Genomic DNA, 25,025 nt, shown 5'->3' with positions numbered 1-25,025 from the left:
CCTGGAGAACACTTAGGAAAAGTAAAGAACTTTTTCCTAATATCCAATCTAAATCCCCCCTTCTCCAACTCCATGAAGCGGCATCCTTGGGACCGCTGCCGCGTCTTCAGGGGGGCAGCCCACAGACACGTCACTGGGCGGCCGGCGTCCTTCTCCGTATGCCCGCCGGAGCAACGTTGCACCTACAGCCCAGCGTTGCTCTAATTACCCAATAAATAACAACGCTAACGAGATAATGGCACACAAACCTTTCTGCAGGATCTTGTTTAATTTCCAGCCTTTACTTGGGTGTGGGAGAAAATCCGGTACGTTAAATTAACATTTTGGGTGTAAAGCAAATTAAATGTACAAAATGCCCTGTAGGGTCAAAGCACAATGGGACCCACCCTTACGGATTTGACTGCTAAAATGTGTTTTATTTGACTCGAATCGTTTGGGAGTGAGGAGGGAGAGATGGGATCAGACAATGAATCAGCCATGTGTCGCTGTCGCAATCGCACACACACACGCACACCCCCCCCCCTCCTTCCCCAACCGACCCCGGGGTGGGGGGACGGACCGATGGCAGCCTGTGAGGGGCACAGGGGCACTGTGTCCCCCCCTTTTGGAGGACACACACACCCCCTCACCGCCAGCACCCCCCCCCCGGTTGATATATCACCTAGAAGGGAGAGGGGAAAGCATGGTTGGGGGCAAGGACCTGGGCGGAGGGGGGCAAGGGACGGAGCTGGGCTGGAGAAGGGAGAGCAGAAGGAAAGACGCCCCGGTGACGGCGGTGTAAGCAAAGGCACGTGTCCACTGCTCAGGGGATGGCGACTCAGGGAACATTTTACCTGCCCGGTGACACCGGGGAGCCATGTCCTTTCATCTTCTTGCCTGGGCTGCACTTTTCACCGTGATCACCCCAACCGTCGCCCCTCCTGCGCAGGAGCGGGGGGACAGCAGCAGGTACAGCCGGAGGGGCTGCGCGGGGGTGCTCTGCCCCACGAAGCTGAGAGCGCAGTTGCCCAGTCTCCCTTTTCCAGCCTTTTCTCACTTTTTTGAACCAAACCGGGCTGGGTGGATGATGAAACCCTGGCTGGTACGGGAGCCCGGCAATGCAACGGCACAGCAGAACTCAGCAGAACTCAGATGGGGGGGGGATTTATCCCAAGTTTACTGACTGTCCAAAAGAGGCCACAGCTTCATATCCTTGGGAAAATGAACCTTCATCTTCCTGGGGGTCTGCGGTGTGCCTGAAACACCAGGGCTGGGACATCTGGGCTGCTGCAAGTCACCCAAACACCCAGCTGACACCCCCCTTGGCTGGCAAACTCCCCTGCTGCTCCAAGAGGCGTTTTGGGAGAGATGGGAAGGAGGCTGGGATGTCCCAAGCATCCTGGCATGACCTCCCCTCCCTCCCCCCCCACTGCCTTGAAATGCTCCATGTTTCCCCACGTGAGGTGGGACAGTGAGCAGGGAGTCCATGCCGGAACCCAGGAACAGGCACCGCAAGGCCACCAGGAGCCCTCGGGGGCTTGCACCCCGGCCACGTTACGGGGAGAGGGTTTGCAGAAGGGAAATGGTATTTCATCTGCAGCCTTTCCCGACCTGCTGCCTCCCTGGATTATCCAGTGGAGGTCCAGCGTAGCCATAGGGTCTTCCCAGAAGGATCACGGGGATCTCTACGGACCACAGAGGAATGGTGCCCCTGCTTTAAAATAAAAAAAACCCTCGCCCGGGGCACAGGCTCTTTCCAGCCCCAGTTTTCCTTCCACCTGGGATGTCTGCCCTCGGCGGCGCAGCTCAGCACCAGCCTGCGAAGGGCTGATGTTCTCTCGGGGGGTGCTTCCCCCCCCCAACCCCACCCCGCGCCCCACGGCACACCTGCAGCACCGGGGGGGGTGACTCAGCCGGGTTTCGGCAGCCGCCTGCACGCACACGGCGTGCGTCGCCGGAGGGGTTGCCATGGCCTCCGAGGGCAGGTTCCCACCCAAAGCACGGCATCTCCAGTGCCAACGTTTGGGCGAATACCAGCCCACGGTGCCCCAGAGGTCGGGGGGGGTGGGGAGGGGGGAGGGTGGTTTGTCAGCATTGCTGGGGGTGGCACAGGCTGCCAGAGCAAAGCCACTGCCCTGGTGACGCCTGCGCAACACCCCTCCGTGCCGCTGGCCATGGGGCCACTGGAAAGCTCTGCTTCCAAGCCGGATTTTGGCAGCTCCCCCGGTTAGACAAGGAACCTCTTCGCCACGGCGGATGGAGCCGGGGTGGCTCCACGCCAGTGTTACCTCGGAAAGAGAGAGAGCGGCGGCGGCTCCGCCAGCCGCCCCGGTTTGGAGGGCAACCTGCTTTCCTCGGCTGAGCAGGGAAGGGGGGATGGAGAAGCCGCCAGCCGGGGGAAGATGGCTCCCCAGGCTGCGGCAGAACCTGCCTTGCCTGTGCTTCCCCCCGCCGGGTTTCAAAGCACCCCACCGGGCTGACTCACCGGGCTCCCGTCTCCCTGCCTCCCACGGCCCCTGCCACTCCCAGCGTCTCCCTGTCTTGCTCCACCGATACCTCCGCTTCCTTCCCGCTTCCCCCCACCGGCTCGGCGCTGTCTCTCCGGCCGCCCACTCGCTGCGGCTCCTCTCCCTTGGGGCGCCCGGCGTCACCCCATGTTGCCCGGCCGCTCCCCGCCGAGCCTCCCATCCCGCTCCCCGTGCTGGGTGTCGGACCCCAGCGGCATCCCCCTGAGCATCCTCCTGGGTGGCACCCATGGCCCCGAAGCTTGGGAGAAGAGGCTGCCAGAGGACCCGTGTCTCCCCCACGTCCCACCCACCGCTCTGGGAGGACAGGGTGACCCCCTTGGAGAGGTGTCCTCTCTCACGAGGCGGTCAGCCGAGCCCTGAGCTCGCAGGCTCTGCCGCAGAAACACGACCACGTGAACATCTGTCCCTGGAAACCCCCTGAAGCCCCTTCCCCAGCTTTGCCTGCACTGCCCAACTTTTATTTTTGTTGTTGTTGCTTGTGGTTTCCCATGACCCCACTGTCCGCCCAGTGTCTCCTCCCCAGGAACCTTGGTGCCACCAAGCCTGACACAGCAGCAGAGGCTGCAAAGCTAGTGAAATCCCAGGAGTCTCCCGCAAACCGGTGGCTAAATGGAGGACAGAAAGCTACTCCCTCTAAATGTTCCTGCTGTGCTTAGACATACACCACGCGCACAACCTTTATCAGACACCAGCGAATCCACGTGGGCTCTAACATCTCAAGAAGCCATATCCACGCAAGCCCCTCCAGCACCCACCAGTCGCTGGTGGTGGTGGTCCTCAGTCCCCAGGCTTTCTCTGATGTTTCCATGAGAGACATCTCGCTGCGCATCACTCTAGGCTCTAACTCTGCGTCAACAGTGAAGGAACGGGGTGGCAGCCACTGGTCCTTTTTGACTGATGGTCTGGATTTGGGGTTCTCTCTGGCAGGAGGCCACAGAGAACCTTCGGCCAGGCGGGTCTGGCCAGAGCGGGCGTTGGTACCCATGAAGATGAGCAGCTTCCCCTGTCTGAGCCCAATTCCACCTCACAGGGGGGCCCCAGCTGCCGCTGGAATGCGGTGGGAAGGCTGCCACGGGTGGTCTGCCGAAACCCCACGCCCTGGCTTTATCCTCCAGAGAGATGTTTTTCCTCCCGCGTTATCCCCGTGTTCCCATTTCACTGCCCAGCCCATGCCTGCTTCAGCGGGGTGACCCATGCAAACGGGAGGCATTGCCTGAGAAAAGACACATTTTTCCCGCCCGTCGGGACGTGCTGTTGTTGGGATGCGCTGCCGTTGGGATGCGCTGCACATTGGGATGTGCTGCAGGTCGGGATGCGCTGCCGTCGGGATGCGCTGCTGCCGGGATGCGCTGCTGTCAGGATGCACTGCACACCAGGACATGCTGCACACCAGGATGCACTTCTGTCAGGATGCACTGCTGTCAGGATTCACTGCTGTCGGGATGCCCTGCAAATCAGGATGCACTGCTGTTGGGATGCACTGCCATCGGGATGCACTGCTGTTGGGATGCACTGGCACACCAGGACATGCTGCATACCGGGATGCACTGCCGTTGGGATGCACTGCCATCAGGATGCACTGTCGTTGGGATGCCCTGCTGTCAGGATGCACTGCTGTCGGGATGCCCTGCAAATCAGGTTGCACTGCTGTTGGGATGCATTGCCATCAGGATGCACTGCTGCCGGGATGCATTGCTGTCAGGATGTGCTGCTGTCGGGATGCTCTGTTGTTGGGATGCATTGCTGTTGGGATGCACTGGCACACCAGGACGTGCTGCACACCAGGATGCACTGCTGGCAGGATGCACTGCTGTCGGGATGCACTGCTGTTGGGATGCACTGCACCTCAGGATGCACTGCCATCGGGATACACTGCTGTTGGGATGCACTGCCATCGGGATGCACTGTTGTCAGGATGCACTGTTGTCGGGATGTGCTGCTGTCAGGATGCCCTGCACATCAGGATGCACCGCTGTTGGGATGCACTGCACATCAGGATGCACTGCACATCAGGATGCACTGCTGTCGGGATGCGCTGCTGTCGGGATGCGCTGCACCTCAGGATGCGCTGCACGTGCTCACGGAGGCTGGGAGTTCAAGCGAGGAGTGTGAAGCCCGGCTGCTGGGCAAGGTCAGTCTGTCCCGTCTGCTGACCAGGACCACAACCTCCCACCAGGGGTCGGGGAGCCAGACGGCAGTCGCCTAGATCCCTTGGGAAAGGTCTCCCCGAAAAGGCAGGTGTTGGCAGGTGCTGGTGGAAAAAAGCTGGATGAGCCACAACCGGGGTCTGACCCAGTCGGTCCCTTCCCAGGTTCCTAAAAATAACAATAGCGCTTTCAAAACGCCTTTAAAATCCCCTCTTCCCGCAGCTGGCGCAGGCTGATAAGCTGCCGCACCGCCCCGGGGGGCTCCGGGGGGCTGTGCTCTCCCCCCACACACACCGCGACAAGCCCTGCCATCCTCTTCCGAGATCAAACCTCGGTGGTAGAATATCCCCTGTCCCCTCCCCAAGGACAGACGGCACCTCTGGGGCCCCCCGAGCCTTCCTCATTCCTTCCAGATGACCACCGCCATAAACCCCATTGTATGCATATGGGGCTTACGCATTTCTTTACCATTTCAAAAACCTTGGGGAGGGGCTGGCCGGGAGGTAGGGGCTGTCCCTGCTGTCCCTCTCCTTTTTTGGGGGGGTGGAGGGGGGGTGAATGGGAAGAATAATAGCGTGACGGAGCAGTGACAAGGGCAGAGAGGGTCAGTGATGAGCTGGAGGAAGGAATAACTGTCTGGGGTTTGGTGCTCAGGGATGGTCCCACCGCTGCCACCCCTGGCCGGTGCAGCTCCCCGGGGGGGGTGGGGTGGGGGGTTGGCAGCAGTAGAAAGAGAAGATGAGGTCCATCTGGACTCCGCTCCTCTCCAACGAGGAGGACCACCAGGACACCCATTGGCACTGCCAACGCCAGCTCCAAGCTGGGCCAGGGGACGGGTTGGGATGTCCCAACCCCTATTCCGACTCGGCTGGGTTTAGAGACGGAGCTTTCCTGCTCCCCATCCCGGTGCCGCGGGTGAACGGGGAGGGCTGGCTGCCGGTGGGGACCCAGTGCTGGTGCCGGAGGGTCCTTGCCCGTCCCACCTGCGCAGCGGCAGAGCACGTGCTCCAACACGCCCGGCATGAGTTAAGCATCAGGATACGCATCCGCTGCCTACGAAATCGCCCAGGGAGCTCAGCGGTGCTGCTTCCAGCCGGGCTCCTTCTTTCCCCCTAGCTTCCCCCGGGGAAGAGGGGGGGTCTCGGTGCCGGCTGCAGCACCCGTAGATGCCTCTGCCCCCTCCCCACCCACCCAACCGAGGCCAAATCCCGACGTTTGCCCTCCTCTCCCTGCACCGCTGCAGCCCAGGAAACCCTCCTGCTCCCGGGGCACCCCCGGGAGGGTGGGAGCCGGGGAGGCGGGGGGGGGGCAGCACCCAGCACCCCCGCTTTGGGGGCCGGGGACCCACACACCTCCCTGCCTTCCAGCGGTGCTGGGGGCAGGCTTTCGTTCGCCACGCAACGAACGGGGGTGATTGCTTGCAGAATTTAACTCTGCCAACGTGTGGGTTGTTTTCTACAGAAGGGGTTTTTTTGGTTTTTTTTTGGTTTTTTTGTTTTGTTTTTTATCTCCCGGTGCTTTTTACAATGTTTGCCAGGAAAAAGGAAAAACCAAAAAAAAAAAAACCCCAACCCCAGCCTCTCTGCCCTCGGCGGCGCTGCCGCAATACCTGCCTCCCGCCAGCCGCGGGCAAGGGTCTGTGCGATTGCCGACAATATAATTATAAAGTGCTGGCTTTACATCCTCCCCTCGCCGCCGTGCGGGTAGACTTTGGCCTTCGCCTGCATTTCAACCCCCCCCCCCCCCACACACACCCCCCTGCTCGGGGGAAGAGTGTGCGTGGAGGGAGGGAGGGAGGGAGGGAGCTGGGGTGCAGCTCCTCGGGTCGGCTACCTGCTGCGGTACCCCAAAACGAAGGGCAGGGACACGCCGTCCTCTGGGAAAAGCAGGGTGAGAAGGAAGGGGGGGGGGGGGGGGGAGCATCCAGACCACCCTCCTTGCCTCCCCCCCCCCGTCCCAGGGATGCCGGGGAAGGTGCCCGGGGCGGCTGGGGACACAGGGGGCCCCTTCGCACCCTCCGGTTGGGGCGAAACGAAGCCACATCGGGGCGAGCTGGGGAGCCCACACCTTAGTTTATTTACCTGGAGGTGACCCGCTGGCGCGGCCACCCCCAGGGCTGGCTGGCTAACGTGTAACCGCACATCGCCCGGCTATAAAACAACCCGCAGGGCTCGTGTAGCGGCTGCCCCGGGCGCCTGCGCTCCCCGCTGGAAGGAGGAAGCGTACGGGGAAATTAAAATCAAAAGTAACTGTTTCGCAGGCTGGCCTGCAAAGGGAAGGAAAGCTTCCACGCTCAGAAGGGAGTTAAAAAATGGGTCTCCCCCCCTAGTTTTCTCTTTTCTCCATTTATTAATTTCAGGAGGATCAGAGTCATTTCCCTCCGGCTCCCTGAGAAGATTTGTAGGGGCTTGTCTGCAGGGGACAAGCAGCAGAATTCACCTGAACGGATGGTGTGAGCAGGTCGTGAAGCCCACGGACAAACTTCAGGGGGATGAGCTACAGTGGCTACGGGGGGGGAGGAGTGGGTTGTGTTGTTGGGATTTAAAACCTTGAAAAACGCAGAGGGAAAAATAAAAACGTGATAAAGCTTTTGTGTTCCTTTTCTGTAATTAAGAGGTAGGGTCACTGGATGCAGAGGCTTGAAAAATAATTTAAATTAATGAAATGTATGTATTAAAAAATGTCTTATTTCGACTGAGTTAGCCTCCTCTCTAGGCAGGCGGAGGTATGCCTGATTTGGGTGAGTTTTATTTTTAAACTGAAAGAGGGGAAATTTAGATATTAAGAAGAAATTCTTTCCTGTGAGGGTGGTGAGGCACTGGAACAGGTTGCCCAGGGAAGTTGTGGCTGCCCCATCCCTGGAGGTGTTTAAGGCCAGGCTGGATGGGGCTTTGAGGAACCTGGTCTGGTGGGAGGTGTCCCTGCCCATGGCAGGGGGGTTGGAACTCGATGATCTTTAAGGTCCCTTCCACCTCTAACCATTCTATGATTCTATGATATTTTTTTTTGCTGCTATTATTAGCACAGCCATAAGAAGAAAATCAATGCTAATAACAGCAGGCAGAGTGTGCTCCCCTCCTCGGGAGGCTCTCCCATGGGCTCAGCTCCCTATTTCCCGTGAGAGCTCTGGCCAAGTGGGTGCCGGCGCAACCCCCCCCCCAGCACTTGCCAGCTCCACGCTCAGGTCCCCCCAAGCCCATGAGAGAGGGTGACCGGAGCCAGGGCTGGGCTGGGCTCTTGGGGGTGAATTCCCGACGGCAGCACCAGCAAGCGCTGTCACGGAGCAGATGGGAATTTGGTTTAGGTTGGGTTCGGACCTTTTATTTTTGGGGTCTTCTTCCCAACGGAGGCAGCCGTTGTGTCTCAGTGGAGCACTTGGGTGCGTGCAAACTCACCCTCAGGAGCACACCCAGCCGGGAGGGAGGAAGAGCCGGCTCTGCGAAGAGGGAAGGACAGCCAGGTCACCAAACTCCCTGGTGAAAAAAAAGAACAAACCATGAAACCTTTGTCAAAACACACCTTTGGGATTATTTTTATTATTATTATTAGTTTGCGGTTTGATAAGAGAGATTGGCTCCTCACCTTACACCGGAGGAATGGAATGGGATAAGGGCTGTGGTTCAGGTCGTGGACTTGGAAACGGACTCAGTTCAAACTTTACCTGGCCAAATTTTGCAGGGTTTTTCCTTAAGCTTTAAGGTGAGCCACTAAGGCAAGCCATGACCGGGTGCTCTGTTTAGTGGGTTCTCTGGTGGCTAATATAGGGTTGAGCTGACACCGCCAACCCTTCCCCTCATGGGATGCTCCCCTGCTCGGTGTAACCACAAAGCTTAGCCAGAACTCCTCCACATCCACCGAAATGTCGGGTACGGGCAAATAAAGGTGGAAGTCTTACTGAGACAGGACCTGCAACGCAGCCTTACCAAGGAGGTTGGCAAATGCCCGTGTAAGAGCACGGAAGGGAGGGAGGGGGTGGATGAGGCACCGAGGTTGCACAAGCTTCATTTTCTTTGGAAACCAGGATAAAAATGCCCCCTAAGCATTGACTTCAGACACGTTATCCAAGATCACCGTAAAGATCTGAGCTGCTTGCCCAGGGGAAAAAATGGCTTTTGGCTCTTCGCAGTCTCCTTTCACGTGTGAGTCAACCCTTCCCTGATGGGTGCCCAGCCCCATCTCCACGAGACGACATGTGCCACTATGCCCAGGCCAGCAAAGGAGGAACCGAGGCACGGGAAAAGAGGGCATCCAAGGAAGGTATGGGCATAACACACCAGGAACCAGCTACCTGCAGCCAAGGCCTTTGTTTGAGGAAACCTCACGTGGACGGCAACCAGCAGAGCCAGCAAAGAGGCCCTCCTGAGCCACGTTTCCCTCGGCACAAGCTCGTCCTCTCGCCTCACTCTCTGTCCGAGGGCATCAGCAACGCAGCTCATCGTGTTGCAAGGAGCTACCATCGCTTTGCCAGCCTCTCACATCCCTTCACCAGTCCCATCAGCCCCAGGAGACATCTCTGCAACAGGCCTGGGGCGGTCAAAGTTGCATTCGTTGTGTGTGGGGGGACACACTCTGAAATCTCCTTCTCTCTTGTCCTTCAGCTAACTGCCAGCTAAAAAGGCTTTCCCCGGTGGTATCACCACTGTGCGTTCCTGCTTCCCTTCCTCCTCCATCCCTGTCTCTGGCCGGGCTTACCCAACCCAGCTGGAAAAGCGTCTCAGAAAAAGGAAAATGGGCTTTTCCCCACATTGTGGCTGCTGCAGGATCTTTAGCCAGACTGGTCCATGCTGGGCTTTCCAGAAGGTTGCCTCCCCAGGTGAGCTTGCTCCTGCAAGCTCATGGGAAGGAGACAACCACCCAAAACAGGAGAAGAGCAGGGCTTTCCATCCTTAGCGCTAGGCTGGTCCATGGCTGGGTTTTCCAGAAGGTTGCCTCCCCAGGTGAGCTTGCTCCCGCTCCGAGCATGGGAAGGAGACAACCACCCAAAGCAGGAGAAGAGCAGGGCCCCGGCAGGAGACGCGAGCGCTTCAGCAAGCCCTAGTCCTTGGGAGGGAAGGCGGGAGGGTGGGAAAACACCTGAACTACCATGGAGGAAACTCAGGCTGCTGCCAAAGCACAGCCCGAACGTTTCCCACCCGGGGATTCTAGCCCCTGGGGTGATTAATGCCAGGCTTGGGTAGAGGCGCTGGGCTTCCAGCTGGGGTGAGCTGCGCCCTTCCACCCTGCCACAGGCGCCGCGCCGGCTCACATCGCCCGACACATCTGGCACGGACCCTGTTCTTGGCACTCCGGTGGCCTTGGCCGCGTTACAAGCGCTTATGCATAAGCCTTAATAACAGTAAACACACCGACGTGAGCAAAACCATTAGGCTCAATTGAAATACTATCATTCCCGCTAATTTTGCCTTTCATTTTAATCACCTTCATTCAGGAGGCAGATGAAAAAGATTATAACGATGAGGGGATCGGCTTCACACATTTGGTTTTCCTTCTTCCACTCCGGCCAGGGCCGGGGATGCGACTCCACCATCCCCTGGCAGCAACCACCCTGTAACTCAGTTCTAAGGTATCCCAGCCTGGTTTTGAGACAGGGACTGTGGTACCTGCTGGGGTTGAGATTCCTTGTGCCCCACCATCCTGCCTGGCAGCGAGCTGTGGCAGGGAGAAAAAAAAAAAAAGTACAGGAAGGAGCGGGGAGTAAGGCTACACCTCGCACAGTAAACCTCCCACCTTCCCGTTCATTTACGGTTTAAAGAGTTCACCGAGAACAAAAGCAGCATCCGGACATCAAGGGCGGCTCCAGGAATTTGTCCAGGTCCTCTCTGAACCCACAGGTAAGCTCAGCTTTCGCAGTGCCGGGGACAACGACTCCCACAACTCGCTCCCATGCGGTGCCACCTTCTTTTCACTTGCCCCTGGGCCGTGGGAAACGGCGCATGATTCTTCCCTGACCTCCTTCGGGGTTTTACAGACCTTGTGGTATATCCCGCCTCCCCACCAGATGTTTCCTTTTAAATACATTCCATTAAGAGTCACTCTCCTGCACCTCTGACGTGCTCATTTGGGCCAGTAACGCAGCAGGTAGGGACTGCTGACAAGTTGCTTTTTGGGAGCATGACCTGAGACTCTTGTCAGCTCTGGAGCAGCCAGGGGGAAGTTTGCTTTCAACTGTTACAGGGTGAAAGTGCCCTGAAAAGGCTGAAGTCCTCCAGCTGAAGCCTGAAGCGCATCTGAACATGGCAGATCAAAGTCATTCACGACAGCCATCTGTTGCCCTCACACAGGAGCACTGGGAACATAAATTATTTTTCATCTGCAAAACACCCAGATACTCCAGGGAGGAGGTGCCAGGGAAAAATCCCCCAGGGAGAGGAATAACGCTGTCTTCAGAGCACGAAAAACTGCCAAACACGAGGCCTAAGGCCACACAGCGAACAATGAGAAGAAACCAAACAATTGAAGAGCTGCTTTCTCCAGCTGCTCGTCCTATGCCACTTGGGTTTTCCTGGGCAAGGGAAGCGCAGAACTGGAGGTCTTCACGCAATAAAAGCAAAAAAAAAAAAAAAAAAAAAAAAATCTTTATTGAACTCAGAAGAAATCTCCTTTTTGTTTGTTTTTCAGAGCTGCAACCACACTGGAAATGGAACTGCAGGCCGGCAGGAAGCCCCAAAAAACACCCCTTCTGGAAAGGCACCAGGAGGCACCGGACCGGCTGGGGGGGGTTCCCTCTGCGCTAACAGCACCGATGGGGCAAAGGCCCTTTTCCAGCCACCTGGCTCGGCGTTTCGGGCCAGAGGGGTGCGGAGGGCCCAGCCGCAGCAGGGTGACCACCCTCCTGTAAAAGCTCAGCCGGTGGCCTGTCAGTAAGGGTTACTCGGGTTAGGTCACTTATGGCCACAGAAGACCGTCCCCACTGCCGTCCCACCGCGACGAGGAGGAGCTGCCGCGCCTCAGGCCCTCAGCACCAGGCCGCGGCCTGCTCCCTGCGGCGGGCCCGGGGCAGGCCCGTGAGGCGCCAGGGCACCCCAAACCCCGGCAGAAAAGACGGGGAGCCCCGGGGACCGCGCCACGTGCGGGGCAGGCGGCCGCTTCCGGCCTTTTCACCCTCCTTCCCCCCCCCGGCCCTCGCTCCGGGGCGCGGCCCGGCCCGGCCCTTCCCCGCCCGCCCGGTGGGACGGGTCCTCGCTCGGCCCAGCCCTCCCGCATCGGCCCTCGGTTGCTCTAGCCTGGGTTCGACGCGCTCGGCGCTCGGCTCTCTCCCCACCCCCGCTGCCGCCCTCCTCCACCCCCCACCCCCCCCCAACCTCCCCGCGCGCCGCCGCCCGGCCCTTCCCCCCGCGGCGAGCAGGCGGCTCCGGCACGCGCCGCCCGCCCCGCCACCGGCAACGGCGGCGATGTCGCGGAGCTCCCGGGCGGTGCTGGCCGTCTCCGCTCTGCTCTCCGCCGCCACCGTGGCGGCCGTGCACCTCCAGCAGCGGCGGGAGCGGGAGGTGAGTGACCCGGCCGCGGGGGGGGGGTGGTGGGGGTGGTGGGAAGGGGAGGCGGTTGGGAGGGGGGGGTGGTAGGGGAGCGCGAGCGCCCCGCCCTTACGGCGGCCCCGCCCACCGGCCGGTAAAGTCCCGCCCATTCGGCCGAGGCTCCGCCCCCTCACCTGCAGGGCTGAGGAACCGGGCGGGAGCCCCGCCCCTCACCTGCGGGCTCAGCCCGGGGTCTCCGGCCGGAGCCACGCCCCTCTCCTGGTGCCTGCCCCTCTCCTGGTGCCACGCCCCTTCCCTGCGCCAAGCCCCGCCCCCTGCCCGCTCCGCACCGCGCCGCCTCCCCACGTGTCTCCCTGCCTCCCGCTGCCCGCGCTCCCGCTCTCCATCCCGCCTGCCCGCACCCCTCCCTGCCCGCCCCCCCCCCCCCGCCTGCCCGCCCTCCTGCCCGCTCTTCACACACTCACACAACGGTTCGGGTTGGAAGGGACTTCAAAGATCATAGAGTTCCAACCCCCCTGCCCTTGCTAGGGACACCTCCCACCAGACCAGGTTGCTCAAAGCCCCCTCCAGCCTGGTCTCTTCTGCCTGCCCTCCTGCTCGCTGGCCTCCTGCCCTCTCTTCCTGCCAGCCACCCCTGCTCTGCCACCATAGATTGATTCATAGATTGGTCCAGGCCGGAAGGGACCTCCAAAGGTCATCTAGTCCGACATTCCCGCAGTCAGCAGGGACACCCCCAACTAGACCAGGTTGCCCAGGGCCTCGTCGAGCTTCACCTTGAATATCTCAAGGGAAGGGGCCTCAACCACCTCCCTGGGCAACCCGTTCCAGTGTTCCACCACCCTCACAGTACTTTTTCCTAATATCCAATCTAAATCTCCCCTTCTCCAACTTAAAACCATTGCCCCTCGTCCTGTCACTGCCGGCCTTTGTAAACAGACCCTCCCCAGCCTTCCTGTAGGCCCCCCTCAGGTACTGGAAGGCCGCTATGAGGTCTCCTCGGAGCCTCCTCTTCTCCAGGCTGAACAACCCCAGCTCCCTCAGCCTGTCCTCATAGCAGAGGTGCTCCAACCCCCTGATCATTTTGGTGGCCCTCCTCTGGACCCGCTCCATCAGGTCCATGTCCTTTCTAATGGTTGTCTCTCCACGAACCACCCCTTCCCCTCTTTTTCCAGCCTTGGCATCTGCCCTTTCCACGCTGGGAGCTCCAAGGTGAGGCAGGGCAGGCTCAGCGGAGGAGGTTTCCTCATCCTGGATGTAATCCTGCACCCTCCATGCCCAAGGGCACCACCCTGGCAGCATTCCCAGGGCTCTCCCCTGTCCTGCCGGGCTGTCCCGCTGGTGCTTGTCCCTCTGGCAACGCGTGTGCTCTGCTTTTCCTGAGCTCCAGAAATGCCTCCCGCTGAAGGGCAAACAGCGCTGTTGTGTGCCCCGCAGCCTGCCCCTGGCTCCCCTCCTGATCCGACAGGACAGGCAGAGCGCAAGCTAACGGAAACACCATGCGATAATTAAACGAGGAGGTTTTTCTCCGCTACGTTTACCAAAACCGGGTAATTCCTGGCAGGCACCCTGCGTGCAAAAAGAACCAAAAGTGTCAGGTCAGATGGTGGTGAGTCCATACACAAAGAAATCCTGCCCGGGACTAGAAGCTGGGTGATCGCAGAATGGACAAGTTGCACCTGGCAAGAGATTTGGGCAAGGTACCAATATGAGGGCACACATCTGATTTTCGCTGCCTTCTTTACAAAAAGTCCAGAAAATGCACACAAAAAAAAAACCACCACCCTGCTTTTGTTAAATGACTGATATTAAAGGTCTGAAGTAGTCAGAAGTTAACGAAACGTCAGGGTTCAAGTTGCTAGTCCATACCCCAGCTCAGCTGCCTGTTGCCTGGGCTTTACCGTGCAGCCTGGATTGTATTTTTTCCCTCAAGAGGTTATTTCTGTCAGTGCTTGATGGATCTTGGAGGATGGGACCGATCTGGGTAAGGGAAGAGGCAGGTTAATTTGCTGCAGAAGTTGGAAAACACCCCGAATGGCTGAGGCAGCAGCGAGAAGAGGAAGGCTGGTCTCTTGGAGCGGTGACGGGTGACGGCTCTGCTCCAGCCAGAACTGACATGGATGCTGGGTAGATCGCTTAAATTCAGATTTTTCCAGGCGGTTGCTAGCTAATTCAGTGTGCCCACTTTGAGCCACTGAAGGTCTGGCAGGAACACGTGCAACTCCAGCATAAATAAACGGGAGCTGTGCTTTGTGCTGCAGGACAGCGTGAGCTCTGAAAAAAAAAATCATCCTTGGGTGTTTCAGCGAGACACCTAAACCTAATGGATGTTTTTGACCTTAATCTTTGACTGACACCTCTCCTTCATACCACAGACTATGAAAATAAAATAACATTTACAAAACATTGGTATTCTACGGAGGTAACAGGCGTAAAACAGCCCTCGAGTGAATGAGTAACGCTACCTTCGGAGCAGGATCTGTGTAGGGTGAAGTAAGTAATGCCTCGGGCAAGGGGCTGAAGAAGGAATGTGAAACTAGAGGCTGAGTACCTGGCCAGGATCCTCGCTGAGCGAGACAGCGGTCCCCTGGTATGTAGAGGCCACGCTACAACTCCTGTGCAAAGCGCAGGTTAATTAAGGGCACAACGGCATTCTGCCCGCGTATGAAATACCACTCTAGTAGAAGGAGTGGCGGATCAGCAAACGAGTCGATGGTTAATGCCCTCTGCTTGCTTCATACATTTCTGATGATACCAGAAAGAAAACGGGGACTTGCTGCCCTTCGCCTGTGGCTCTACGCTGTGGCTGGTTGCTTGGTTTGCAAAATAATGTTAAATTGCTTTGATGGTTACACCCGAGGTCGCTGCTGTAAACTTCTGCCTGAGAAGACCCTAGGTTTCCCAAGTAAGACAACGGTGGGCAGCTTTCTCCCCATGGGTCCGTTTTAACTTATTTTCCCACAAATCCATTGCTGATTCCATCGCATCCATCCAAAGCCATCGCTGTGGAGGGTACCAGTGTCGCTGCTGTCAGGCTGCCGGCAGATAGGCAGTTTCGCTGCCTGTCCTGGAGACGGAGGGGTCAAAGGATCCGGTTGGGTCAGCAACAAAACCTCTTGGGGGGTTTTGAGGGGACAGGACCAGCGTCTACTCTTTGCTTTCCGTCCTAACACCCGGCTGTAGGCACGGCCTGTGAACTCTGCGTGGGGAACTCATGACTTCAGAGGCGCCCGACCTGTACGTATGGGGTTGGGTTCGCAAACCAGCCCTCTAGAATTAGAAGTGATCTCCCCAGAAGCTGGATTTCATGCTAATGTACATGTTTGCAGGGATATTAGCTTTCCTCAAGGTGCTGCTGCTTCAGAAGCAAAGCCAAAATGATCAATTCTCTTTTTTTTTTTTTTTTTTTTTTCCCAGCAGTCAGTTTAACTCGCTATTCAGAAGCGCTAGGGCTCAAAGATTATCTTTTATAAATGAAATCTGAGATTTTCTCTTTATAATTCTTCATCGTCAATTCAGGGAATAATGGCTTCAGGTTTAAGGAACCCAGTTATTTAGATAATGTAACAAAAATAAGTAACGTGGCTATTCTGCAGTCCTGGTGTAGGGATTATTTCAGGTTTATCTTTATGCAGATTAATAAACTTTTGACTCTTGTAAATCAGTATGCCAGGCACAAAGTGATTTGAGCTTGCGCACATTTATCTAAACCGATGCAGGAGACAAGGAGGCCTGACTTCTGAGAACAGAGGAAGGTGAGAAAGTTGACTTTTTCGTAGCTCTTTGTCACTCGTGATACTCAAATTATAAAGGTGTCTTTTGCAAGTCGTGCATTTTTGAAGTAAATGCATTCCCCGTCTGAAAGATGGCAGAATAGCTGTGTTTTGTGAAGGAAAAAGAATCACATTCTTGATGTAATTCTTCTATTACTTTGTATCTTCCCACACCTTTATTGTTACTAACTAATAGTAATGAAATAATAAGATGATGAACTTTGTCTTTAGCATTATAGTGATTGGTAACCTGAGTTCGGTAGTTTGAAGCCAATGGGAAGGAACTGGTTTTATTAATTTCCAGAGAGAGTTTTGATTATCAGCTGACATACATGTCTGTGTATTTTCTTAACAAGATGAAATATTTCTTAAACAAAACCTTTCTATTTTAAACTTGTCAGGAGAAATAATTGCCTTTGAAGTGTGCAGTTATTGGCATTCTAGATGAAGAATAAAACCCTGGGAGAACTTTTCAAATAATAAGCGCAAACATCTAAAATGACTTCAGGGTCAGCTTTCAAATAAATTATTTGCAGGTGCATTTTGGCATCATTCAAACAGGTCAATTAAATTGTTTGTCTTTTTTTTTTTTTTTTGCCATTAGGCTAAATAATTTATTCATATCTCCAGTATTCAGTGGGTAACCTCGGTACCTGTGAAACTTTCTCATTCCTGAGTCCATGCTGAGCATAAGTTTGTAAATCAGGCAGGTGGACAATACTTTAATTAAGCTTGACTTCAGCTGAAGATTCTCACCTTTAGTTGGGCTAAAACACCGTCCCCTCGTGTGTCACATTTTCTGATGAGCTCATGACTATTGCTCTGAATTCTCATGAGCTGTCTGAAGATCTAGAAGCAAATCGCCCGCCCCGGGAGTTCAAGCCAAACCACCAAAGTGGATGGTGCATCCCACGTTCTTTCTCCTTTGCACTGGTGCTTGTCTTTGGTTAGCCAGCTCAGGGAGTGAAACCAGCAGAGTGGGACTTGCTTTGTGAAGGAAAGAAAAAGGAAGAGTTGGTTTTTGCTGTCTGGGCTGGCTGACCCCCGGGGGTGGGACAAGGAGCATGGGGCTGGAAGGATGGTGGTGGTGGTGACAGCAGCAGCTTTGGTGGGTTGAAGTTGCCGAGGAACCGTATCTCACCTGCACTCCATCACACGCACAACCGATTAAATGCTTCACGTGGTCCCCGTTTCCTTTCTGAGTTAGTGTCAGCCGTGCTATCTTCTTCGTCCCGTGTCTGATCTCATCACCCCTCTGCTCCTCACCTGCCCCCAGAGCTGCACACCTGGAGCAGGGCAGCTGGTTCCCAGCTAGTCCCTTCCATCCTTTTCCCCACCCCAATCAGTGTCACCACTTCTGGTTTCACTTATTTTGCATCCCCCCCCGGTGAGAGGTAAAGGTTAAATGTTCAGCGTAATGATCAGAGTGAAAAACCTTCTAGAAAAGCGAGTGGAGGAAACAAAGAGAAGCTGGGATTCTCTTAGGGCTTTGCACACCCATGGGGGGGGGGCTTACCCACCAGTTGGAAAACTGCTGGTCTGTGTTGCACATTTTATTTATAATGAACGTGTTTGGTGAAAGGGGTATTTTTTGAATCAAGTGTCTTGCTTTTTCAGGAGCTTGGCATTAAGTAGGCTGTGGGACTTCAGTCAGCCCTGCAGCAAGAGTTTACAAGGTGTTTTCTTTAAGAGTAAGACATGAGCAGAAGGAAGCAGGTGAAGATACACGGCGGCTTTTCTTAAGACCGTTCCCAATTTGCCACCAAACTCTCTCCAACCAGAGGAGAAGTTTTGGGGGAGATTAGTTTGATTTGGTAGAGATTCAGGGCAGAGGTAACAGGATTTTATAGGTCATGCCCATCCTGTGCAGCGTGGGAATTACGGGTGCAGAGCGTTTATTTTCTCGGTAGCTTTGCCACTCAGCAAACCCACACATCTGAGGTGAGTGCGAATAAAGTGCTTTTTGGTGTAGGGCTGTTAGCTTATCGATACGGGATATCAGCTCCTGTAGTTTTAGATTCAAACCGTGTTAAGTGGCTGCAGCTACAGGTGGTGGCAGAGGACTTGCAGGGGCAGCGTGGTGGGGTGGGGGTTAATCGCATTCAGCATCCAACAGGCTGTGATAAACCCCATCCCTTGTGTTTTCAGAGGCTGCACAGCGGAGTTCTCAGAGATCTCGAGCGTCAAAATCAGAAAAAGGAGAATATTCGCCTGCTAGAAGAGCAGATTGCTTTGACAAAGCAGCTTATGGAAGAAAGGGACAAGGCACTGATGGCAAAAGGGTCCCAGCAGTCGTAGGCACAGACCTGGGTCATTAGAGGTTTGATTAAAGACGTCTGGAAGATCATTGGGATCTTAACTACTTGCAAGTGTTTCAGCTAACAGAGGTAATCTGTGAAAGACGGTTTCTTTTGTGTAGGTTATAACCCAGTCCCAAAAGCTCTAGGGTGGACACAAAAAATTTCCTCTGTCACCTGTATGTTGACTGTGGAGACGTGGCCAGCACATCCAGCGCGGATGGACTTGTCGGTGTGGGGAGGAATCGCTCCTTGTTACCCAAACACCGTCTGGGATGGCTAATAACGTTCACATGAGTGGGCTGCTGAGCCGCCACGATGACGAAGCCACCAGGACCTCCACCTCAGAGGGCTTGGAGGAGGGTGAGGTGGAAGGGGAGACCCTCCTGATTGTTGAGTCTGAGGACCAGGCTTCGGTGGACTTATCGCATGACCAGAGCGGGGACTCTCTGAACAGCGACGAAGGTGATGCCTCCTGGATGGAGGAGATGTCCTATTACTGCGAGAAGTGCCAGAAGTGGATTCCAGCAAGTAAGCTTGTAGTGTTGTGTGTGATTGCATCGCTGGGGTTGTTTGCGAGGTGCTTACGCTGTCCTGCTATACCTGATCTAGGGGGCAGCCCTTTTTTAGCTGTACCCCATCCTACCTTGGAGGAGAAGGGCTGTCTCGGCATCGCGTGGAGCCCAGAAGCCTGATGCCAGCCGTGGGCGTTGGGCACTTCGGTCCATGGACTGTCCGAAGCTGCCGTTCCCTGTAAAGAAATGGGAACTGGCTTCTTTAATTAGTAAAGAGCAAGGGTATGACTTCAGAAACGTGCACACCCTCCCGAGTCTCGCTGCTGGTGTGTTTAGGGGACTTTGCCCAAGCAACTTGGCCTCTCTGCTCACTCAGATAACGATAATGACCCTCGCTGTAAAACTCTTCCTTTGGAAGAAAAGGGCTTTGGCGTAGTGTTCTTTTTACTTTATTTTATTTTTTTTTTTCCCCCCCCGACAGTTTGTCACATCTGCGGAGCACATGGCTAAATCTCAACCTGAATGGTTTCCCAAGAATGTGAATTTAATTTAGCTTCCACAGAAGTGTGTCCAGCCTGTAGCAGCAAGCTGTGGGAGGCGCTGGGAGCGAGCTGCAGAACTTGATCCCTCTGCTACTGCTGCTTGACACAAGTTATACGCCGTTAGCCATAGAATCATAGAATGGTTAGAGTTGGAAGGGACCTTAAAGATCATCGAGATCCAACCCCCCTGCCATCGGCAGGGACACCTCCCACTAGACCAGGTTGCTCAAAGCCCCATCCAGCCTGGCCTTGAACACCTCCAGGGATGGGGCAGACTACTTTCTAAATTCTGCGTTATTCTGTTATCAGATCTAAAAGCTAGATATTGCTAAGCACTGGTTGGTTTTTGGCTTTTTTTTCTTTTTTTTTTTCCCTGTGGCTAGACATAGTGAACTCTTCAGGTGGCACCTGCCTTGCAATGTGTCAGAGCTGCACTTTTTGCCATCTTAGAATTTGCCAAAAGTTCCAGCATAGAAATTTCCTCACAAGGGATGTCAGTGGGTGTTTTGATACTAATGTAATGGAGCCAGCATCACGCTATTAAGGTAGCGTGCGGTTAAAGGGACATATTAACTTGAAATGTGCTAATAAAAAAAATAATGGAGTAGAGTTAAAGGTAGCATGAGATGAGATGCTCATCTTAAAGCACTCGGTTTAACACTCAATTTGTTTTATTTTACAAAGATGTTCCTCCCTCTCGTTGCTGTGGAACAAATCCAAAGAGCAGGAAAAGCCGATCACGGAGCAACAGTAACTAGACACAAATGTGCAAAGTAAACGAGCTGGAAAAGGGAAATACTGTTCTCTTTCCTGAGTGCTCAGTTATATGGATATCATAGAATCATAGAATGGTTAGAGCTGGAATGGACCTTAAAGATCATTGAGTTCCAACCCCCCTGCCATGGGCAGGGACACCTCCCACTACAGCAGGTTGCTCAAAGCCCCATCCAGCCTGGCCTTGAACACCTCCAGGGATGGATGGGGCAGCCACAGCTTCTCTGGGCAACCTGTTCCAGTGTCTCACCACCCTCACAGGAAAGAATTTCCTCCTAATACCTAATCTAAATCTCCCCTCTTCCAATTTAAAACCATTACCCCTTGTCCTGTCGCTACACTTCCTGACAGAACTGATATCAGTTGTCACTTGTTGCTCAGATGATTTTTTACATTCAATTGCCGTGGAGAAATTCTGTTAATCTACTAAGGGTGGGATTTTTTTCCCCCGTTAGACAGAGGTGCACCTTTAATAGTTAGATTCTGCAATTCAGTACAGAAGCAAAGCATCCATATGTTACAAATGCTTGATCTGGTGTCATTATAACAGTAAAAGAAATGTCATACTTTTAGAGAAAGACCTTTTGTGTGTGACTTTTCAGAAATGCCCTAGTCTTAACTGTTCCGCTGTCCTCTGAGTTTATTTTGTATTTTCTCATGTTTGTGTAAACCCCTGTTGAGTTTAGAAATCCTGTTTCGTATGATGTTTTGTTTTGGTTTGGTTTTTTCCTCTGCTGTAAAAACATAGAATTAGAGCCTGTATCTTTGGCTGCGTGGGGTTTTACAGGTGGCTCTATCCCAGCAGATCGCTTCTCTTCAGACAAAACTTTTATGAAGGGTTGGCTTCACGCAGCAAAGCGTATGCTGAAGTGCTTCGCTGATTTGGGATCTAAGGCACCAGCCCCAGTAAAGAAAAAGTGTTCCCTGATAATGCTGGGCTGTTCTTTTGGCTCCCAGTCTCAAGGGAAGAAGGTATTCCCCTGATAGGAGAAATAATTACCTAAAAGCTTCACACCATGTCAGCGGCAGGGCATCCTAGAGGCTGCTGTGAACAGGGATTGGCCTTAATCTCTGGACAGGGAAAGAGGGAGCTGTAAAGACATATAGCACTGAGCAGAAAGATGATGTGGAAGAGAAATCTTGTATGTTCTGGGAGCCTTTGCAATACCATATCTTTTTTTAACAGGTCAGCTTTTTTTTTCTTTTTTTTTTTTTTAGTAGAGTGGGAGAACAGTTATTTATTGAAGTGTATAGGTTATCCTGGGGAAGCAAGAAGGAATGAGAAATGCAGCGGAAACAAGGAAATCCTTGTTTTTGTACCTGCGTTCAGGTGTTAAGTAGAACGCCCCCTTTTTTTGTGCCCGTGCTTTTCACTTGGTCACTGGCGGCTGCAACTGTGAAATGAATCTGCGCTTCCCATCGCAGTGAGTTCTGACTCATCCTGGGAACTGGCTGGGTCTCTGGACTCTGGGGGGGGGAAAAGGCAAAAAGTGCTTTTTTGCCTGATGTTGTAGGGAATCCAAATCGCCCTTACAGCATTTTTTTTCCATATAAAAGGACAAAAAAAATTGATTTTTTTTTTTTTTTTTTTTACCTGTTCCTTTTAGGTCAACTGAGAGAACAGCTCAGCTACCTCAAAGGAGATAACTTTTTCAGATTTACTTGCTCCGATTGCTCGGAAGATGGGAAGGAGCAATTCGAAAGGCTGAGGTTAACATGGCAACAAGTAAGTGAAACGTTTGTGCCAGCAGAACAACCACAGGACTTTCTGAAATTGTTGTTTGTTGTGTATGTGCTACCTAGAAATGGAGGATCAGGTAATGGGTAACAAAGAAACAATACGCATCAACTTCAGAAATTAATTAGCTGAGGATTGCCTGCATATTAGAACTTGGGCATTTGGCAGGTGAATGGAAAGATAATCATGCAAACCACATTCCTTTTTCCTTTTGGTTTTTTTTTTGGTGGTTGTTTTTTTTTTCCCTCCCTCTTTATGTTGCCCATGAATTCATAGCTTCAGGCAGGTTTGGAAAAGCGAACTGAATGCAGTTTGGCTGCTAGGTATGAACAGGTTTTTTGTGGATATGAGCAAACGTAAAGCTGACGAGGTGGCAACGTACAAACAGAAATGCTTGCCAGCTCCCCAAACGCAAAGCTCCAGCCCGGCCGCTCTAACTCACTGGCAGTGGTCCTTGCTGGAATTTGCTGTTTCGGTCACTTGCACCCCTGAACGATCACAATAATTTGCATGATACAGCAACCACCGTATGGATAAACTGATGCACACCACCTTGCTCCGAGCCAGGTTCCGGAGGGGCGGGCAGCGCTGGCTGTCTCTGCGTAACATGAATTCATAGATTGGTCCAGGCTGGAAGGGACCTCCAAAGGTCATCTAGTCCGACCTCCCCGCAGTCAGCAAGGACACCCCCAACTAGACCAGGTTGCCCAGGGCCTCGTCGAGCTTCACCTTGAATATCTCAAGAGAAGGGGCCTCAACCACCTCCCTGGGCAACCTGTTCCAGTGTTCCACCACCCTCACGGTAAAGAACTTTTTCCTAATATCCAATCTAAGTCTCCCTTCTCCAACTTAAAACCATTGCCCCTCGTCCTGTCGCTGCAGGCCTTTGTAAACAGACCCTCCCCAGCCTTCCTGTAGCCCCCCTCAGGTACTGGAAGGCCGCTATGAGGTCTCCCCGGAGTCTCGTTTTCTCCAGGCTGAACAACCCCAGCTCCCTCAGCCTGTCCTCATAGCAGAGGTGCTCCAGCCCCCTGATCATTTTGGTGGCCCTCCTCTGGACCCGCTCCATCAGGTCCATGTCCTTTCTCTATTGAGGGCTCCAGACCTGCACACAGTACTCCAGGTGAGGTCTCACCAGAGCAGAGCAAAGTGGCAGAATCCCCTCTCTGGATCTGCTGGCAACACATCTTTTGATGCAGCCCAGGATGGGATTGGCCTTCTGGGCTGCAAGTGCACACTGCCTGCTCATGTCCAGCTTCCCGTCCATCAGCACCCCCAAGTCCCTTTCCTCAGGGCTGCTTTCTAACATCTCATCCCCCAGTCTGTATTTATACTGAGGATTGTTCCGGCACAGGTGCAGAACCCTGCACTTGCTTTTGTTGAACCTGATGAGGTTCACCTGGGCCCACCTCTCCAGCCTGTCCAGGTCCCTCTGAATGACATCCCGTCCCTCCGGTGTATCAACAACACCACACAGCTTGGTGTCATCTGCAAACTTGCTGATGGTGCTCTCAATCCCTCTCTCTATATTGTTGATAAAAATGTTAAACAGTACTGGTCCCAGGACGGACCCTTGAGGGACACCACTAGTCACTGCTCTCCATCTGGACTTAAAGCCATTGATTACCGCCCTCTGGGTGGTGCTTGATGGAATTCCATCAAGCAGTAGCTGCTGCTCGGCATGAAGCGTTTCCACACGCTGGCAGTACGTGCGAGACATCTGTTTGGCCTCCTCTGGGACAGCAGTGGTGTGCTGTCTCCTAATAGATCATGTAAAACATCGGTTGTGACTCCTACAGTGCTTTCTGGTGGTGCCCAGCGCAGGGCCGAGCGGGAGAAAAGGTTGGTGTAGCAGTCCCTGTGGCTGGCACGAGTTTCAGCAAGTTGCAGATCCGGAGAGCAAAGGGAAAATGCTGGCGTTACACCCGGGTCTCTTCAGGGTGACGTGGGGAAAGGGACAGGCCACATCAAAATAGGCGAGGAAGAAAGTTGCCTAAGTGAGGAGACTTATCTCCCTAGGCTTCCAGCAGCCAGAGCTGCTGCTGCTTTCTGGGTGAGTGGAATCGAGGGAGGTGGTCAAACTTCCCTGAAGTAGGAAAAATGGGGACAGTGATTTCTGGATTTCTTTTTGGAGCATGTGGCCTCAACACATCCTTATCTTTAGCCGGTTGAGAAGAGAACTGTCCCACCTGACTTCAAAAGCACAAAATCCTAGATCATAGAATCATCTGGGCCGGACGGGACCTTCAAAGGTCATCTAGTCCGACCTTCCTGCAGTCAGCGGGGACACCCCCAACTAGACCAGGTTGCCCAGGGCCTCGTCGAGCTTCACCTTGAATGTCTCCAGGGAAGGGGCCTCAACCACCTCCCTTGGGAACCCATTCCAATGTTCCACCACCCTCACAGTAAAGAACTTTTTCCTAATGTCTAATCTAAATCTGCTTTTTTCCACTTTAAAGCCATTACTCCTTGTCCTGTCACTGCCGGCCTTTGTAAACAGACCCTCCCCAGCCTTCCTGTAGCCCCCCTCAGGTACTGGAAGGCCGCTATGAGGTCTCCCCGGAGCCTCCTCTTCTCCAGGCTGAACAACCCCAGCTCCCTCAGCCTGTCCTCATAGCAGAGGTGCTCCAACCCACTGATCATTTTAGTGGCCCTCCTCTGGACCTGCTCCATCAGGTCCATGTCCTTTCTCTATTGAGGGCTCCAGACCCGCACACAGTACTCCAGGTGAGGTCTCACCAGAGCAGAGCAAAGTGGCAGAATCACCTCTCTGGATCTGCTGGCAACACATCTTTTGATGCAGCCCAGGATGGGATTGGCCTTCTGGGCTGCAAGTGCACATTGCCTGCTCATGTCCAGCTTCTCGTCCATCAGCACCCCCAAGTCCCTTCCCTCAGGGCTGCTTTCTAACACCTCATCCCCCAGTCTGTATTTATACCGAGGATTGTTTCTTCCCAGGTGCAGAATCCTGCACTTGCTTTTGTTGAACCTCATGAGGTTCATCTGGGCCCACCTCTCCAGCCTGTCCAGGTCCCTCTGGATGCCATCCCGTCCCTCTGGTGTATCGACAACACCACACAGTTTGGTGTCGTCCGCAAACTTGCTGATGGTGGACTCCATCCCTCTCTCTATATTGTTGATAAAAATGTTAAACAGTACTGGTCCCAGGATGGACCCTTGAGGGACACCACTGCTCTCCATCTGGACTTAAAGCCATTGAGTACCACCTTCTGGATGCGACCATCCAGCCAATTCCTTAT

At 54.2% G+C, this 25,025-nt stretch overlaps 2 protein-coding genes across 6 annotated transcripts in view; both read left to right on the top strand.

The window, feature by feature from the left end:
* Positions 1-12,045: 12,045 nt before the first annotated feature.
* Positions 12,046-18,197, top strand: PET117 (PET117 cytochrome c oxidase chaperone). The gene is made up of 2 exons (XM_074167952.1): positions 12,046-12,141; positions 18,048-18,197. The coding sequence occupies exons 1-2, from the start codon at positions 12,046-12,048 to the stop codon at positions 18,195-18,197; spliced, it is 246 nt and encodes an 81-aa protein (XP_074024053.1).
* The window catches only part of KAT14 (lysine acetyltransferase 14), a 24,339-nt gene continuing 17,361 nt past the window's right edge, over positions 18,048-25,025 (top strand). For 3 of the 5 annotated variants that reach the window (XM_074167947.1, XM_074167951.1, XM_074167949.1), the window contains exons 1-2: positions 18,048-18,727; positions 21,635-21,753. In XM_074167947.1, the coding sequence (XP_074024048.1) occupies positions 18,472-18,727; positions 21,635-21,753 (375 nt within the window). In that variant the 5' untranslated portion in view covers positions 18,048-18,471. The remainder of the gene's footprint in view (positions 18,728-21,634; positions 21,754-25,025) is intronic. The other 2 variants (XM_074167950.1, XM_074167948.1) reach the window with 1 other exon arrangement.

The sequence above is a fragment of the Numenius arquata genome, chromosome 2 (genome assembly GCF_964106895.1).
Source record: "Numenius arquata chromosome 2, bNumArq3.hap1.1, whole genome shotgun sequence".
NCBI lineage: Eukaryota > Metazoa > Chordata > Aves > Charadriiformes > Scolopacidae > Numenius > Numenius arquata.
This window is presented reverse-complemented; position numbering and strand designations above follow the sequence as displayed.

Excerpts from the sequence above, each read along its gene's own strand:
- PET117 (XM_074167952.1), top strand. The coding sequence starts at position 12,046 with ATGTCGCGGAGCTCCCGGGCGGTGCTGGCCGTCTCCGCTCTGCTCTCC. Across the intron at positions 12,142-18,047 it reads AGCAGCGGCGGGAGCGGGAG|AGGCTGCACAGCGGAGTTCT; the intron begins GTGAGTGACCCG and ends TTGTGTTTTCAG.